The sequence below is a fragment of the Aquarana catesbeiana genome, linkage group LG04 (assembly GCF_042186555.1).
Source record: "Aquarana catesbeiana isolate 2022-GZ linkage group LG04, ASM4218655v1, whole genome shotgun sequence".
NCBI classification, from domain to species: domain Eukaryota; kingdom Metazoa; phylum Chordata; class Amphibia; order Anura; family Ranidae; genus Aquarana; species Aquarana catesbeiana.
The window spans coordinates 145,113,586-145,132,026 of NC_133327.1; the positions used below are offsets into that span (position 1 = coordinate 145,113,586).

Genomic DNA, 18,441 nt, shown 5'->3' on the forward strand with positions numbered 1-18,441 from the left:
GGTTAAACCAGATACACAGTGATCAACAACATTGGTACGCAGCTGGCTAGGTATAACCAATGTGATTAAAATGAATATACTTCCCAGGATTCTTCTCTTCATCCATCTCCACCCTCTACCCCTTATCTTTCTGTATCTTCTTTCTCTCTTTAAATTTTCGCATTCAAGTTCATATCATAAATGTAAATTCCAGTGTAGTGATACTGTCAGGAGATGCAAAAACGAACTTGAATATCTTAGAATACGTCGTGTTGAGTATGTTACTCTGGGTATGTTTAGGCCTTCTCCTAACTACAGTACATATGCAATGTTTTCTATTTCTTTGAAAAATCTCTCAAAAAAAAACCTTACAACAACAGCAAGAAAATTGCTGTATCCCATAAGGGAAGAATCAGGTAGGAACCGGTAAGATCAGGTGTAATCATTTACCCTGACCAATATCTTTTGGTCTTGACACTTAATTATGCATAGCATTAATTTAGCAGGGTAAGAGAACAAATCGGAAAATTAACAGTCGGTCAGGGAGGTATACTGTGCGATTCTGCCAGAAATGTAGCCAGCTCCTAACTTCCTATAGTGTGCTGATAACACTGCTTCTGCAGCACCAAATCTGGGTAGGGATGTAGTGCTGTGAATGTAAACAAAGAGGAACTATGGGAATGAGGAGTTGGGGAGGTGCTGACATAGTCTAGCAAAAGAAGAACGCAAGCGGGCACAAAAATGCTGGAGTTGAGCCTTGACCACCTTAATCACTATATATTTACCTCTCATTTGAAAAAAAAAAAAAAAGACCTGCTGGCTACACAGATCAGTAGCTCAAGGTTAAATTTATATAGAGACCTGATGGAGTCCTATCAGTTTCAACTCTCTGGTGTTAAGGACTTTATATATATATATACACACACACACATACATAAATACAACTGAGGTCTCCTTTTATGTGGACTTTTGTTAAACCATTGGTTAAGTTTTCACCTAATCCATAACTCACTCACTGGTCACTAGCAATATTTCCATAACCAGGGACTTGTATAATTGAGGTTATATTTCTAATCAGAAAAAAAAAAATGTAGCCGGCTGTGCTTTCCTCAGTCAGCCCCTTTATACAAGGGGGGCTGGGAACAGCTGTAAGAGGAGCAGCCAGGCTGGCAATAGAAGCAGCAGGTAACCTGTGCAGGAAGACTTAGCAGGACTTCAGCAAGCATCAGCATATAGAGCAGGTAACAGAGCACCACATTGAAATACATAGCCGTGGAAAGTTTTTATGTTGTATGCTTTATTATGTTGTGTACCTGTACTACTTTTATACTGTTTAATATGCAACACATAATGGATTGCATAGAAGTTATACAGTGCTTTGAATATGTTTAGTGCATGTAAAATGTATATGGTAACTATAAATAACATTCATACTTACTGCAGAATTATACAGTGATAAAGGTGCATCTAAACATACTTCTATAAGCTGCTATAGTAACATTTTTGTACAAATCTGATTATTCTCATTTACAGCACTATATATAAAGATGAAGCTACTTTTTATTGGTTTATATTTCTCCTGTATCCTTCTGGGTGCTATCCTTGGTAAGTCTTTCTATATACTGACTTTGTATACAATCTTATCACATATTTGGTGCCTACAATAATGGTTAGAAAACTAACTCAGAACAATCAGCTGTGATTTACAGCAAACCACAGCAGCCGATCAGTTTTCAGCAGCTTGGTTTAATTTCTGATTAGTTGCTGTAGGGTCTTTCATATTGTACTTTGCCATTTTTTTAAGGGGCATTATTTAAATAGACTTGGACCATGATCTGAAACATAATGTAATGTTATTTAAATCCTTGTAAATCAATCCCTATACCTACCTATTTATATTTTAATGGAGTACCCTGCTAGACCCACACTGCTTTTAAATGATACATGATTTTATTTACTAAAATCAAATTCGTTGAATTATTTTAGCCTGCTGTAATTTTTTATGAAGATAATTACCCAGTGCTTACTTATTATGAGACACTATACATGCTGTACAAAAAAAAAAAGTATATAAACCTCTCTAAAAATGAGAATGTTTTTACATGCGTAGGTCAAACTGGCAGCTAACCAAAAAAATGAACTCATGAATTATGCGATGAACATTTCTTTATTTCTTTAAATAGCTTTGAATGACTTTTAGAAGGCTACATTCCTGAATCTGACCTTGAGTTTATCACTGTAGAAAACGTATGAACTAGAAAACAAAATACTGTAGCGTGTTTTAATCACTCTAAAATCTCTTTTCTGAGTTTTCAATGTTCATCTAACTTGTACTTCATGTGTTTTCCCATATCAGTAAAGCTCAGCAGCTACTTTATGCTGTAGTTAATTTAATCTTTCCCAATAAAAAAGGATAAAACAAAAGTGAATTAATTCAGCAGCTGCATGCCTGTAACTATGTTTATCATTTTATAGCCACCTTTTGAAATTTATTGCCAAAGTCACAAAGATAAAGTCTGTATCTGACTGAAAGTCAAACAACATGATGTGTTACACGTTTCTTGCCCAAGAACCCCAGCAAAATGGTACGGGGGGGGGGGGGGTAACACAGAGAATTTAACATAAAGAAAAGCCAAGTCAGCTTTAAACAATGTTGAACTAGCAATAGATGGGCGAATGTCTACCTAAACGTGGTAGTTGGGGGTCTGCTGCTATATCTTAATGGACTCACCCAATAAACTGAAGCAACACACTGTTTACACTTTCATTCCTTCTACTCATTGATAAGAAGGAAGGATCGGCAAGGTCGCATGGAGATTTCCCAACTCAACAAAGACCCCTTCCATTGCCAGAAGCTCTGTAGGGATAACCATAAACTGTCTGCAACCTGCCACTAAGACCCCATACACACTATTAGATTTTCTGCAGTTTTTTGTCTTCAGATTTATCAAAACCATATAATATGAGGTCAAACCTTAAAGGGTCACTCAACTTTCACAGGGGAAAAAATACCACATAAAAAAAAAATACTATAGCACATATAATTGCAACACTAATCATATTGTAATTGAATGTTATTAAAAATTACCTTTCCTTTTCAATCTGCAGCCAATGTAATTTACTGAGAATACATTGCAATATGGCTATCCGGAGGTGTTCTCTACACAGAGTGTGTACTGACCACCCCCAGAAACATCATTTCCTGCTTGTGTGATTGGCTCACTGATTTTCCCAGAAGTCTGCCTAAGATACAAGTCAGATTTCAGGCATCCCAAAATGTCATTTTTGGAGAGGTACTTTCAATAGGAGCGCGTCTAAAGGGATCCAGTAGATTCCCTCATTAGTGCCCTGCAGCTGCACACCTGACAGTTAATTATGAAACCACTCCCATTAGACCCACTCAGTACAGAGGCACAGACAAACACACATGGATTTCTTCAGAATAACAAAAGGTAGCAATCTACAACAAAGGTTGTTAAAATCCTTGCAATGTACATAGATCACCCAGGATGTTTTTTTCTCAACATAAGTGGAGTTACGCTTTAAGAGTTTCAATTTGTATGCAATCAGGCAGGCCCTTGCACTACATGGTTTTGGTAAATCTGAAGACAAAAATCTGCAGAAAATCTAATAGTGTGTATGGGTCTAAGAGTGGCATCAGGATTTTATGGACATCTCTAAGACCCCATACACACTATACAACTATTGTTGTCTGATTTCCTTTAGATTTACCAAAACCATGTAGTGCAAGGGCCTGCCAGATTGCATGCAAATTGAAACTCTTTACGTTTTACCTCATATTATATGGTTTTGGTAAATCTGGAGGAAAAATCTACAGAAAATTGTATGGTGTGTATCCAGCTTTAACAAAATAGAAGCTTCCTATTTAACCTATATCATATCTGCTGTTGCTATCAGTTAATTGATAATGTGACATTAAGGTGGCCATATTCTCTTGGACATGACCATATGCTTGGATAAACCTCTTGCACAAACATTGCATGTTGGGTTTTCACTCCATCATTGCTAGAGGCCATTAATCTGGGGTGCTGTCTTTTCGTATCTGCTTTGACATCCATATGAATAAACTACCAGGCAATATATCAACCTGCCCTAATGACAGCTGTAGTCCTTGGTCCAACATGGTTCACCAATGTGATTATGTTCTTGTTGTGTATATACAACATATAGGGGCATTAGTGCACAACAGTGTTAACATCATGCAATAATATGTACCTGGGTATGGTAATGTGCAGTGCTGACTTAAATACTGCTACTCTTAAAGGAGTTGTAAAGGCAGAAGGTTTTTTTATCTTAATGCATTCTATGCATTAAGATAAAAAACCTTCTGTGTGTAGCAGCACCCCCCTAATTGACTACCTGGGCCCCTTCTCTCTCCAGCGATGTCCATGATCCCCTCAGCCATCCAGGACACTTTCCTGATTGGTTGAGAAAGAGAAGCGGCGCCATTGGCTCCCACTGCTGTCAATCAATGTCAGTCAGCCAATCAGGGGAGAGAGGGGGAGGGGCCAGGTTGGGGATCCGTGTCTGAATGGATATACGGAGCTCTGACTCAACTTGGGTGCCCCCTGTAGCAAGCTGCTGGCTGAGGGGTATTTAAAGGAGGGAGGGGCCAGGAGCAGCGAAGAGGGACCCGAGAAGAGGATGATCTGGGCTGCTCTGTGCAAAACCAACTGCACAGAGGAGGCAAGTACTGTATAACATGTTTGTTATTTGAAAAAAATAAAAAAATGAGCCTTTACAATCACTTTAAGATTCCCAGTGAATAAAAGGTGGCTAACTTTATACTGTTTTTTTTAAACACTCCTCTCCTGTATGTAATGCCAACATAGAAGATGTCCATCAAGTCTTTTTTAGACCTATGTTTATACCAAGCATGTTTAAATGTACCTACAGTTGTAGGATTACCATATATCCAGCATCTTGATTTAATAGCTTTTTTAATTATAGAAAAAAATGTCAGCACTAATTTCTACAGGTTTAAATTACAACATACCTTTATTCATTACATTTTGTACAGTGCTAAAATAAATTACCAGTTTGTACTATTAATGACAACTATATATTTTTTAAATTAATTTATCACAGGCATTTATATTACATTAACAGCTTTACTTATTTTACGAAACATACATTTGCATCAGTCTCTGCCCTCAAGGAGCTTACAATCTAAGGTGTACCTCATAGATACTGTAAATGCACACACTTACTAGGGCTAAATTTGACAGGGGCCAATTAATCTGTCTTTTAGAATGTGGGAGAATGCTCACACAAGCACAGGGAGAACATGCAAACTACATGCATGTAGTGAAATCTGAACTGTGCACCCCAGTCCTGCAAGGCAAAAGTGCTGGGCACTTAACCGCTGTGCTGCCCCATTACACAAGTAGCCTATGTCCAGCATGCAATTCTCTTTTTTATACTGGGGTCCCAGTTTTAAAGTTCCCATTGCGATCATAAGGATTCAATTGTTTCTATAGGAATACGCCAACCAAGTGGCATTGGCTGTAAAGTTTGAAAAAACTTGGTATATACAGTATGTTTACCTTTAACAAATGGAGTGCTGTAGACCTTTTACCTTCTCTACTCATCTCAGCTGCAAAATCTTAAATTATTTTTGTCTAATTAGCAATGTAGAAAGCCCTAAATAAAACATACGGAGAGTTCTGGTCTGTAGCTGTATGTCTCTGGTGCCAACACACATCCTGTGTATTCACTCAAAGCATGGTGTTAGTGATTCCCATCCTCTTCACTGACAGGTCTTCTCTCAGGTGGAAGGGAAGTGCCACGCAGTCGGTGAACACAGGACCCTATTATGTAGGACACAGTACTGTGCTGTTAGGAATTCCTGCTGACATTAGAATTCTACTCAGACTTTGTGCTATGAAAGTCTCCATTGTCCAATGCATGCCTCTCTCACATAACATTTCCATGTTTATTTGCAGATGCCAGACCTATCCACGAGGAGGATGGTAAAGACTGTTTCTACACTTTGTTTACTTTCTCTGCAACTAATACTTCTATATAAACATTACATTCATTATTCACCTAAAGCAAAAGTAAAGGTTCGTTAGTGAAAATTGCCTAGCAGGTAGGCTTTCACTGCAAAATAATTTCTGTAGGAGGATTTCATAAAACATTAGATATAGCCCTTTAAAACATCCTGCCACCAGTTTCAGTTGCTTTTCCGAAGCATGCAACATATTCAGGTAAACAAGACAAAGAATTGGTCGCACACTGGAACTCCAAATTATCTCGATGCCATCTTTATTGTCAAAAAAGGGTCAGACAGATACAGGCAATGGTAGACGTTTCACAAGCGATAGCTTGCTTGTTCACAACCCATTCCTTGTCTTGTTCGTCTTCCACGGTGGTGAGCCGAGGTCTGCACCTGTGATCCATCCTGCACCTGAGTTTGCCTGGAGCGGTGTGCTTCTCTCTGTTCTTTACTGTGATAACATATTCAGGTAGTTCTCCCCAGCACCACTTTTGCAAGGTGGCACTATGTCTGCACCAAATTCAAAAATGTTACCTCCAGTTCATACATAACTGGAGGTAATTAAGACAAACTCTAAAAAAAAGTTGGCATACAGAGACAGGGAGAGTGCCTGTCTCTGTATGCAGTGTAATAGGGCAGCATGTCTGCTGGTGCAATCCCTCCTGTCACTAATTGTCAAGGACGCTGTCGGCTTCACAGCTGACAGCTTCCTGGCAACCGGTGTTGCTGACAGCAGGTGGAGCGCAATGGAGAAGGTGAGGGACTGGTCTCCCGTCAGGTCTACTCTCACCTTCCGATTGATGGCAGGTAGTGGGCGGATTCTATAGCCAATAGCAGGTTGTCTATTGGCCAAGGAATCTGCCTGCTGTCAATCACAAGGGGAGGGGACTTGGTGGGAAACTAGTGTGTCTAAAACCCCATCAGGCTCCGCCCACCCAGCCAAAAAACTCCTCTGCAGTTGCCCCCTATTCAGAACTGTGCTACTCTGTGGACGAATTATCCATATGGACACTCTGGCCTCATTGCGCTGCCACAAAACTAATTAGAAATATGTCGCCAGCACACCATGGATCTCCAAAATAATGTCCAAACAGTGTATTAGCAAGATCACATCACACCATAATGTAGCAAAGTTTTGGAGCCACGCAAGACCCCTTTCTTAGGCATATAACCATCCTACTCTCATGACTGAGGAAGGGTCCTGTGTGGTTCCATAACATGGCTATTTTATGCTGTGATGGGGTCTTTTTAATAAACCGTTTGGATGTTATTTTGTAGATCCTTGCTGTGCTGGCAACAGATTTTCTAATTTGTGCTGTTTTCCGGTCCACAACTGGTAGTTGCCGCAGCGCCCATTTACCTTGCAGTCATTTCCAGGAACATGCTCCTTGGGAATATTTTTCTGGACTCCACACAAAAAATGTCAGTTCTTGCCCCAAATTCATGTACCTGTTTCCAGAACCAGAAACAGACCAGTAGAAGATGTCACGATGATAAGGGAGAGCACTTGCCCACTATGGCAAGAGCCCCGCCAGCCAGGGGCATTGCTGCAGGCATACATGCTTGGGTTGTACAAAGCATGTATAAAGTATGTTTAACAAAGTATAGAAGAGCATATAATCATTAAGCTGTGGCACTGATATCCTAGAGTGATGTAGGAGCCAGCTGTAAAAAACACAGAAAGCAGTGGAGAAGCAGTTTATTCACACACCCGGAAGTGTATGAATATTTTCGTATAGCGAGAAGTGAAGTGACGGCCTTTCAAAAACAGAACATGAGAAAGGTACTGTAAGCATATAGAGTCTTCTATTTTACAGGTATATGTTATATACAAGTGCCCTTGTGCTGACAGGGTCACTTTAACCTGTCATCTACATTTGTTCAAATACAGGTAGTCACGTAACACATTCATGATTTAAACCTTATGTCCTAAACGCTTACAATACCAATGACTGCTGATAGTACTAGAGGGTGGTACAAGTGCAGGCAGTGGCGTAGCTTGAAGCTTGTGGGCCCTGATGCAAAAGTTGACATGGGCCCCCCACTACTTCCAATGTGCGTGCAGATACATCCACCGCATGCCAAGATACTCAAAGTGGCTTAAGAGTTTTGAGTTCCCAGAGTTACTCTTTACATCAGAGGACAGGGATTACTGCAGGAGAATCAGAGGACAGGGATCACCGCTGGAGAATCAGAGGACAGGGATCCCTGGCAGGTCACATGGCAGAGCTCCTTTCCCATCCCAGCAATGTAGACAGCTCCCCCTCCACACTACACAGGGCTGAAATCACATTCCTTTACAAACAGTCTGTCAGTCTTCCCAGGGTGTATCTGGCTTTTATGTTGCCCTTCTGACCTGTGAAATTCTCTGGTCGGAAAGGCAGTGTAGTTGCAGTAGGCAGATCCACCTTGTGCAGATCATGGCTAACTGGCTGTGTTGTAAAGGAATGTGATTTCAGCCCTGCGGAGGAGGAACAGTATAGAGTGCTGAAATGGGAAAGGAGCTCAGCAGTCCGGCATAGCATGCAGGGTGGAGGGGGTGGTCAGGGGGCTTTGGGGGGAGGGGAACATAGATCTGGAGGGGCAAAGCCATGTGACACAAAATCTGGAGCCTGCAGCCCTTCAGGGCCCCCCCGAGGAAGTGTTAACAATTTCTGAAGGTTTCTCTGTCAGTGTTGGCTGGTGTTGAGGGAAGGTCACCTCCCTGAGGTGTGTGTCTTTTCCACAGCTGTCAGGGAAGTGGGGTAAGTAGACATCCCCAGATGGGGGAGTACAGAGAATCCCAGCTGGTGACTAGGAGACACTGAGCGGTGTCATACCTCACCAGTGACATCGGTCCCATCGTGGCTACAGGACGGCACTCTCCTTCTCTTGCCTCGCTGAGCTTGTTTACCGTTCCATGTTGCCAGCACACAGCACAGACACTTCCCCATCCCGGGTTGTTCTCACCTTGTGCTCCTCTCCATTAAGGAAATGGCTCACAGATTCTCCCTAGGCAATGGGAACAGAGGGGTGTGGACTGTGGAAGGCAATGTAGAAGCCCAGTACTAGAGCTTGGCTGTGAGGCCCTAGGGGAGATCAGAGCTTGATTTTGTGGAGGATATGATAAAATGACAGGGAGGCTGCAGGGGCCCCCTGGAGCTAGGGCAGGGTTGCTATTGTGACCCCTGCAACCCCTTATGCTACGCCCATGAGTGCAGGTAAAAGGACATCTGCACTTCGCAAATCATAAGCAAGCAATTATACAACATATTTAGCTGTTAATGTACTGCAATGTTTGCTTTTCCCGATGCTTGTGCTAAAGGTAATTTTTAATGGTTTGGAGTCAACGTTATTGTACATAACATTAATGTTATAGTTTATATGTTTTAATATGATGTTTTATATCTGTAGTACACAAATGGTATCAGGTTAACAAATAAACATTTAAAAGAGAAGTATGGGAATCCATTTTTTTGTAGCATCATACATACCTAGCTGGATGCAGCATCAGTCTAATCTGCTTTAGCGTGCAGCCAGTGGACTCTGCTTACATCTTTTTAACTTTACTGGATGTGGATATAGGGGGTTATTTACGAAAGGCAAATCCATTTTGCACTGCAAGTGCACATTAAATTGCACTGAAAGTGCACTTGGAAGTGTAGTCTGTGTAGATCTGAAATGAGTGGAAGCTCTGCAGATTTTATCATCCAATCATGTACAAGCTAAAATGCTGTTTTTTATTTTCCTTGCATGCCCCCCTCGGATCTACAGCGGCTTTACTTCCAAGTGCACTTGCAGTGCAAAGTGGATTTTCCTTTCGTAAATAACCCCCATAGTGTGTGATCCTATTAAGTCTCTGCCCAGCAGTGCAGTACATTAAGCTGTGGCTTGGTGACCTGTGCTGCCATGCAAGACACTGCAGAAAAATGAAGCATGCCTGCATTTTTCCTGAACTGCACTGTGTATTATGTCAACACTGTGGTGTGAAAAATTGTTTTCTATATGCCCTTATGCCATTAGTTTTGATCCAGTGCAGAAAAATGTCAGTCACCACAATATGTGTGAACAAGCCTCTAAGATTTACCTTAGATGCAGCCGTCTGATTAGGAATGAGGCTATTGAGGAATATTTTATATTTACCTGACAAAAGAAAAATTTTTGTTTACATTGATATTTTAGTCTTTATGATAAGAAACACACATAATATTTACAAAACCATTACACATTCCCTTATCAGGATCCCTTTATATGTTAAAACATACCTGTAATAGAAGAGGCAATATAATTACCTTTCCAGTGGTCTTTTTGTTGCTATGCCGCCTTTTTGCTTCTTGCTGCCTGCTGCAAGTATTTAACCATCTGGATGGGTTGATTACCTGTTTCCTGCATTGCACACAGTGGTTTCTGCCAATGGCTTATATGTCACTACAGGATGTACCAGCCGTTGGGAGAAACCATAAGTGACTGGTGAGCAAAGAGGCAGAAAGAGGCAGAATATTAAAAATAAGGTCAGAGGATATCGCCTATTACAAGTATACTTTAACATACAAAGTGACCCTATATTGAGAAGGTCACTTTAAAGCATATGGCATACACAATACACAGAGCAGGAAATTCCAGAAAGGAACTAAGGCTAGCCATACACATTTAGTTTTCTCTTTCGATTTCCGCATGTACACGCAACAGGGTGGATGGAGGAATCTCCCCATCATCTACTGTATTCATACAGCCACAGCACCCGTGGTAGTCTGAATACCCAAACAGTGACTGCACTTTCCAATATTTTCCACATGGCGCCTTTGATTTTTAATCAATTTGTAGTACTGCTGATAGGGCTACCAAAGGCTTGAATTTAGACTCAATAGGAACTGTGTATGACCAGCCTAATGCCCCGTACACACAGTCAGATTTTCCGATGGAAAATGTCCGATCGGAGCGTGTTGTCGGAAATTCCGACCGTGTGTGGACTCCATCGGACATTTTCCATCGGATTTTCCGACACACAAAGTTTGAGAGCAGGATATAAAATTTTCCGACAACAAAATCCGTTGTCGGAATTTCCGATCGTGTATACACAAATCCGACGGACAAAGTGCCATGCATGCTCAGAATAAATAAAGAGATGAAAGCTATTGGCTACTGCCCCGTTTATAGTCCCGATGTACGTGTTTTACGTCACTGCGTTTAGAACGATCGGATTTTCCGACAACTTTGTGTGACCATGTGTATGCAAGACAAGTTTGAGCCAACATCCGTCGAAAAAAATCCTAGGATTTTGTTGTCGGAATGTCCGAACAAAGTCCGACCGTGTGTACGGGGCATTAGTCTTAGGTAAAACCAATCATATCTTTCATTTTGGAGGGAATGCTTATCACATCCTGTTGTGGCAATGGGACAACAAAATGGGATCTTCACACAGATCAGGGTGGATAAAAATTGATGATTTTTTAAGAAAAAAACTTAAATTGGATTTGTTTTTTATTTAAATCCGATTTTTTTGATTTTTATCAAATTTATTTTAATAAAATGTTTTTGGAGTAAAAATCTATCTAAAGATATTTTTCAATTTAACATACATTAATAATTTAGTTTATTCAGCATGAAATGGAGCTTAGTTATGTAGCATGAGGTTGTATATTCTTCAATATTTACATTTTTTGGTAAACTCATTCAATGAATCCAAGCTCTGCAAGCTGAGATAACATGCACCGCATTGATGCATTTACACAATTTCACAGTAACCATGAAATAAAAGTTCAGGAATATTCCTTTATCCCATTGTTTTGCACATCCATGTACACTACAAACGGTATGATTGTTTGAAGAGAAATGCATCTGTACCAGTCTCTAAGTGTAGGGCAAGCAGTAAAAATGAAAGTGAAACCTTCTAAGCAGCTTATAAATCTCGTGATCTTTCTGTACATGGCTTGAAGTGCTTTATTCCTCCCTTGAGGAGCAAAATGGCAGCAGGCCATAAAAGAGACCCAGTTTGGGAATATTTGCTAACCTGACGGCTTATTATTCTAAATAGGAAACCCTCATTTTGTTTGCAAATATTAAGAATTCTAACTACTAGCAAGAATAAGTCCTTACATTTAAAGAGCACCTGTCATTTCAGATCCATCATGGCAGCGCCCATTAGCGGGCATCCACTCACCTGCTGCCGCCACGTCCCTCATCTTGTTGTGTCACTGCTGCATCACCAGCCGTCTCATTAAAGTGAATGGGACTGTCGTGAGTCAACAGTGGATCAGAGGAGGAGCCGCTGCGGGACAGAGATGACAGTTGCTCTTTAAAAATTACGATATAAATGAAGTTAATTTCAATCAAGCCTTTTTACTAGTGATTTAAATAGAATTGATTTAAAGCGGAGTTCCACCCATATAAAAGTCAGCAGCTACAAAAAGTGTAGCTGCTGGCTTTTAATAATCGGCACTCACCTGTCCCATGGTCCAGCGAATGCGGGCGAACGAAGCACCGCTCCTCTCCCCCTCCTCTCCGCAGCGCCGGAATTCTGATTGTGGGCGCCCGGCTGTGGCTTCATAGCCAGGCACGCACTACAATTGTGTGAGCTGCGCTGCGCACTGCGAATGGCCGGGCAATCTTCTGGGACCTGTGATGTGTCCCAGAAGACTGCAGGGAGGAAGGGGGGAGAGGTGAACTTCCTTCCGGTGCCGCGGAGCCCCGGGGAGGAAGTGGGAGCTGGATGTCTCTAAAAAGAGGTTATCCGCCCCCCCCCCAAAAAAAAAAAGACATGTCAAATGTGGCATGTCAGGGGGTCACCTTCACTTAAAGCGGAAGTTCCATTTTAGGTGGAACTCCGCTTTAAATCAAATCCACCTTGACACAGATGCAAAAAAAAAAAAAAAAACTGACAGGTTATAATCATCTCTTATTCCATCCAAGGTGAAAAAAATAAAACTTGGTATTAGTTCTATTTAAGCTTTATATCTAGAAGCAGGGTATCCCCCCAACCAGTTTCTTTTCTTTTCCACCTTTTTTGTTCCTGAAGCACCAGGTTAGGCTAAAAACCTTACTCTCTTTTTCATTGTGAAGTAAAAAAATGAATCAAGGGTCATGTATCTAATCTTATCAATGCATACTTATTCCTCATATTTTATTCTTCTCTAGAGATGATCATTTGTGCCTATTAATCTTAATAAAACAGAGCAAACTTACTTAAACAAATCTTAATGCTATATAATATTCTTTCCAGATCGATATTTGGATGCCCCTGCACACCCCTACTGGCCCTTCTCTACCTCAGATTTCTGGCAGTATGTAAACCATTTCCGTTCAATGGGCGCCTATGAAAACATCAATGACCTGGCTCGTACTTTCTTTGCTCACTACCCTATTGAAGAAACTCTGGGATACGATCATACCGATCATTAGGAGGCTGCGTACAGCTCCCCTGCTCATCTCTAGTATAGCTGTATATACACAAGTACTATAACCCTGAAGATTTGAGCCCAGAGATGTCTGGCTGTGCCCACATGCAAGATCCAATCAGTTTGGTCACTCATGGTGCACCAGTCTGTCCTCCAATAACTGTCTTGAAAATGTTATGCTTTATATGCCGGTGTCAGCTTCTGTCATCCCTCCTCTTCACCAAGGAAGAGACCCTGAAAAAGTAATTTTTCTGTAAAAATGACAAATCTGCCGCACTGTATTTATAAGCAATAAAGTGATGGAATACCACTTTCTATTACACTTATTTTGTATCAGTTTTATATTTTATGCTTACCGTGGCCACCAGGTATTCTCCCTAACATGCATGTTACTGGCATTTGGCTTGAAAAATAAAATATTTTTATAACTGTGATTGTTACATTTACTGATCACTGAGATTTTGGTGTGATAACAAAATGTGATCAAACAGTCCACCCAAAACTTTACTTTAGTTTTTTTGAAGATGTTGGTGAGTGAATTCACAAAACCCTTTCCTATGTTCCTTGAAGACTCTGGTGGTGAGGTCTCTTCCTTTCACTTTGTTACAGCCATGACAAGGAGGTTTCGCTCTACTTGTGGATATGTCATTTTATGTCATTTAAACTACAAGTAGTGAAAACCTTCCTTGTTATAGCAGAAGGTGTGAGCCTCCGAGCATGGGCATTATGCCTTTGGTTTCTTACCACTGCAGTCCCCAAAAGATATAGAATCAGAGGGCGATTCAGTCTGTGGACTCCACCTAGTACTGAAATATCACTGGATCATGATACAACCCTTTAAATGGATGATGGTTTCAAAAATATTCACAGACATCACACTGGTTAAAGATATTTTTCTATACATTGGCCTCATTCACTAACCTTCAGCACATTGAGATATGAAATGAATTAGATACTCAATAACAAGCTTGTCCCGAAAAAAAAAAAAAACATACACGTAGCTAGTAGTAGTCACATTCAACTGTACTTGTTCTGTAATGTTGAAAACATTTTGAAGCTTATTCAAGCCAGTTCTTTGGTTCTAATGATTGTCAGGGACATACCCCAGCATTTATATCCACATAGATAGCACAGACACCTTAACCACTGGACCTTCAAGACGTTTTACCCCCTTCATGACCAAGGCATTCTTTTTCTATTCAGCACTGCACTACTTTAAAAGAGAAGTATGGGTTTAAGTAAGGAAAATACATTTTTACTCACCTAGATGGATGCAGCATAGATCTGATGTTGCATCTGTCCCTCACCTGCTCTAAGGCTCAGTTCACATATATGCGAATCGGATGCATTTTTAACCATTTCAATAGAGCCGGTTCACACATGTCTGGGGGAGCTGCGGTCTGTTTCTGAAAAGGGTCCTGTGCGATTTTGGGTCTGTTTTAATTGCAAATTTAAGTGAGATGGTGAACAAATTTGCACCGGACTCCAGACTGCAAACCGCAGATGGACATGTGTGAACCTAGCCTAAGACCAAGAGCTAAGAAATCAAACACGGCTGATCACTCAGCTCTTGGTCTTCAGGCTGCAGAGAGGGCCGATGACTGTTAGTCACCACCTTTATGCTCTGCCCCTCCAGCTGGAGCGCTGGCTTAGGGTCTCAGCAACATGCTGAGAGGCTGAGCCAGCTGCCAGTCCAGACAGCTGGCTGTATCCCGACCATATGGTTGGGATCTTTTCAGAGCCTTGACCGACACAATTGTACAGTCCTGCGACACTGTACCCCCAAAAAAATGTCCACACAAATAGAGCTTTCTTTTGGTGTTATTTAATCACCACTGAATTAAAAAATAAATAAATAAATGTATTTGGTAAAATAACCCAAATCAGTGTATATTATTAGTCTACAAAATATGGTATATGTATAAAAATTAATCAATTCTGATGTACTGACAGCTTCTCTCATTTCTTGAGGCCTAAAATGTCAGATCAGTACAAATACCCCCCAAATGACCCATTATTGAAAAGTAGACAGTCTGATGTGTTTAAGAGGCTTGGTAAATTTTTTAAAGTTGTCATTTGTTGTCACAATTTTTGAATTTTTTTTTTCATATATATATATATATATATATATATATATATATATTTTTTTTACATACCGTTACCGGTACATCATATGACTAGTGTGGTGGTGATCAGGGATACTGACTGGTGACAGTAAGGAAAAGAAAAAAATATATATATTTTTTTTTGCATAAACATTTTATTGAGAAGATACAAACTTAGCATATACATCCATGGATCAGTGAGCCTGTCTTATCAATACATATGTGATTACAGTTAAATCAGATAAAGGCACTCTGAACCTGTAGTAAACAACTTAAAAATAGATATATTTTTTAATTCAATTTTTTAAACACTAGTTTTCTTTTTTAAGATTTTTTTTTTACTCTCGTCATCATAGTGATTCTGTACTACTCTGGGGGATGATCATGGATTTTTTTTGTAAACTGTTATTGCTTATACCAGTGATGATCACTGTTATTAGCAATAGTTTTAACTGTGACAAATGGCTTTCATTCATGACAGCTTGCTTACTATTGCGATGCTGTGATTGGCTACAGCTAATCACATGGTACAGGTACCATGTGATAGCTGTCATAGCGATCACATAATACTCCGGCCGGTACCGAGCACCGCGACTCACTGTGTCTGGTCACAGGATTGCTCCGCTGCATGTCCCATAGGGCGCGCCAGTGCACATGTGCTGAGCAATGTACCAATATGTCGCTTACCTGGAGCTGCTGCCCGCCTGCAGTAAATGTAATGTGGTCTAGCAGCAAGTGGTTAATCGAACCACCATGGAAAGGCAGATTTTATTGTCCATGAACAGGTTTGGAAGTATGAAAATTGTGGAACCATCCTGGTCTTGGACAATAATATCTGCCTTTCCATGGTGGTTGATTTACCATTAGAACTGAAGAACTAGCTTGGATAAACACCTTTAACATTACAGAACAAGTCCTGTTGAACGTAAATAACAACTATTTGCTATACCATGACCTGGATAATTGAGAACTTTCACAAACCCCATACATGTATGTTTTGCCAAATAGTTTCATCCTATAGGGCAGGGGTCTCCAAACTCTCCAATCAAAAGGCCAGTTTACTGTCCTTGAGACTTAAGGGGGGGGCCGGACTGTGGCCATTGGGAGTAGAAAATATCCTGACGTCAGTGGGAATAAACAATGCCCCATCGTTGGTGTCAGTGAGAGGAATAGCACCCCATTGTTGGTGTCAGTGGGAGAAATTGTGCCCCATCATTGATGTCATTGGGCCCCATTGTTGGTGTCATTGAGAGGAATTATCAGTTTGGGGGAATTATGCCCCATCGTTGGTATCGTTGGATGAAAATAGTTCCCCAAGGGCAGGATTAAAGCAAGCAAAGGATCACATCTGGCCCCCGGGCCACATTTTGGAGACCACTGATATAGGGGAATGGTAAAATGTTCAATAAAAAAGAGTGCAGGTAGAATGGAGGCAGAACATCATATACAAGACATTATTAGTCATTATGTACTCACCAGTAGTAGTCACGGACATGGTGAATTATGCTTCTGTGGGGAGACAGACAGAGCCAGTCCATTGTGTTATCCACTGGTGTCTCTGGACTAACTAAAGTAGTAAACTTAGCTCTGTTCTTGACCAGTAGCTCCTCCCACATACTATAAAACTTCAACTGTAATAAACTAAAAAGAGAGATTTTTAACACCATGGCTTGAAAATCTGACTGTATGCACTATGAGAGACAAGGTATTCTACAATTACCATAGTAGACTAACACAGGAAGGCAAGACACATATCGATAGAGGAACTATATGACAGGAAATAAGTCAGACTTCGTTAAATATACTGTCACAATTAAGTAGGCACACCATGAACAAATATGTAAATAAATAACAGCTAAAACTAGAAAAGGAAGTGCAACCAGCAGGACAGTTTAATAATGTTGTGCATGATAAAATAAGGACAGAATGGTACACAGCAGAGATGTGCCACTTGGCATCTACACACCAAAGGGTATATTTATAAATACTGTAATTTGCAGAGCTATTTGCCGTGTGAAACGGAATGTATAATTATTCTGTACAAATGAGTGCAAAAACAAATGTTATTAGGTTATTTTCTCTCCAGGTTGAAGGTTTTTCATTTATACATGATAGAGTGAAACAGAAAAATACTGTATTGTGGCCACTAGGTGAAGCTGATATAGTGAATAATATGCTGCTCCAGGTGAGCTTGCCGTCACAGTCCTCTACACCTCATCTACCTGGGTGCTCGCTCAGCTCATCTAGCTGAATGTAGAAAAACATCAAAGAATCTGGACAGCTGCACCCCAAGAAACATCCAACTTTATTGTAACTTATAAAAGCACAGTATCAGTCTACTGTTTTGGAGTGCTTTTGTAAGTTACAATAAAGTTGGATGTTTCTTGGAGCGCAGCTTTCCAGATTCTTGGATCTTTCTCCAGATGGAGCTTACGATCATAGGAAATAAACACTCATTTACTATGAGCGTCAGCTCCATCTGGTTGCCGTAATGCAGTATTTTCCTGATCTGCACTATTCTTATGAAAGAATAACATCTGACCTGGAGAGAAAATAGCAATTTTTTCAGCATTTGCCCAGAACGATTGTACATGCCATTTTGCAGGGTAAATAACTCTGCATACTTTTTCTAAATACTCCACCAAATGTCATTTAACCATTTTTTTGTGAATCCAGTGCATCAAGGCTCTGCCCCCAGCTCTGGACTTACAGGAGAATGCTGCAGAGAGGCATGGAATGTCACTACACTGCGCCACTCTCTGCAGCATAAAGAATCCACTCACTCCTGTAGGTAGAAGAGGGTGCAGAAAACATGTGACATCACCGAAACAACGATAGCTGGAAAAAAGATATGCAACTTGATTTTCTTTTAGTCCAGAGCCTGGATTAAGGGCCGGTTCCCACTGCTGTGATGTCAGACATTGCATGTGATTCACACCGCACTTCTGTGTAAATCACATACAAT

The 18,441-nt window shown here is 40.6% G+C and overlaps 1 protein-coding gene across 1 annotated transcript; it reads left to right on the forward strand.

The window, feature by feature from the left end:
- The first annotated feature begins 1,079 nt into the window (after window positions 1-1,079).
- On the forward strand, window positions 1,080-13,681 carry OTOS (otospiralin). Its single transcript, XM_073625839.1, has 4 exons — window positions 1,080-1,220; window positions 1,513-1,584; window positions 5,946-5,972; window positions 13,197-13,681. Exons 2-4 carry the CDS (start codon window positions 1,527-1,529, stop codon window positions 13,373-13,375), a joined length of 264 nt encoding a protein of 87 aa, XP_073481940.1. The 5' UTR covers window positions 1,080-1,220; window positions 1,513-1,526; the 3' UTR covers window positions 13,376-13,681.
- The last annotated feature ends 4,760 nt before the right edge of the window (window positions 13,682-18,441 follow it).

What these genes read in the sequence shown, in the direction of transcription:
- OTOS (XM_073625839.1), top strand. Translation starts at nt 1,527, where the DNA reads ATGAAGCTACTTTTTATTGGTTTATATTTCTCCTGTATCCTTCTGGGT. An exon ending in CCTTCTGGGTGCTATCCTTG is followed by an intron (nt 1,585 to 5,945) that starts GTAAGTCTTTCT and finishes GTTTATTTGCAG; the next exon opens with ATGCCAGACCTATCCACGAG. An exon ending in ACCTATCCACGAGGAGGATG is followed by an intron (nt 5,973 to 13,196) that starts GTAAAGACTGTT and finishes TATTCTTTCCAG; the next exon opens with ATCGATATTTGGATGCCCCT.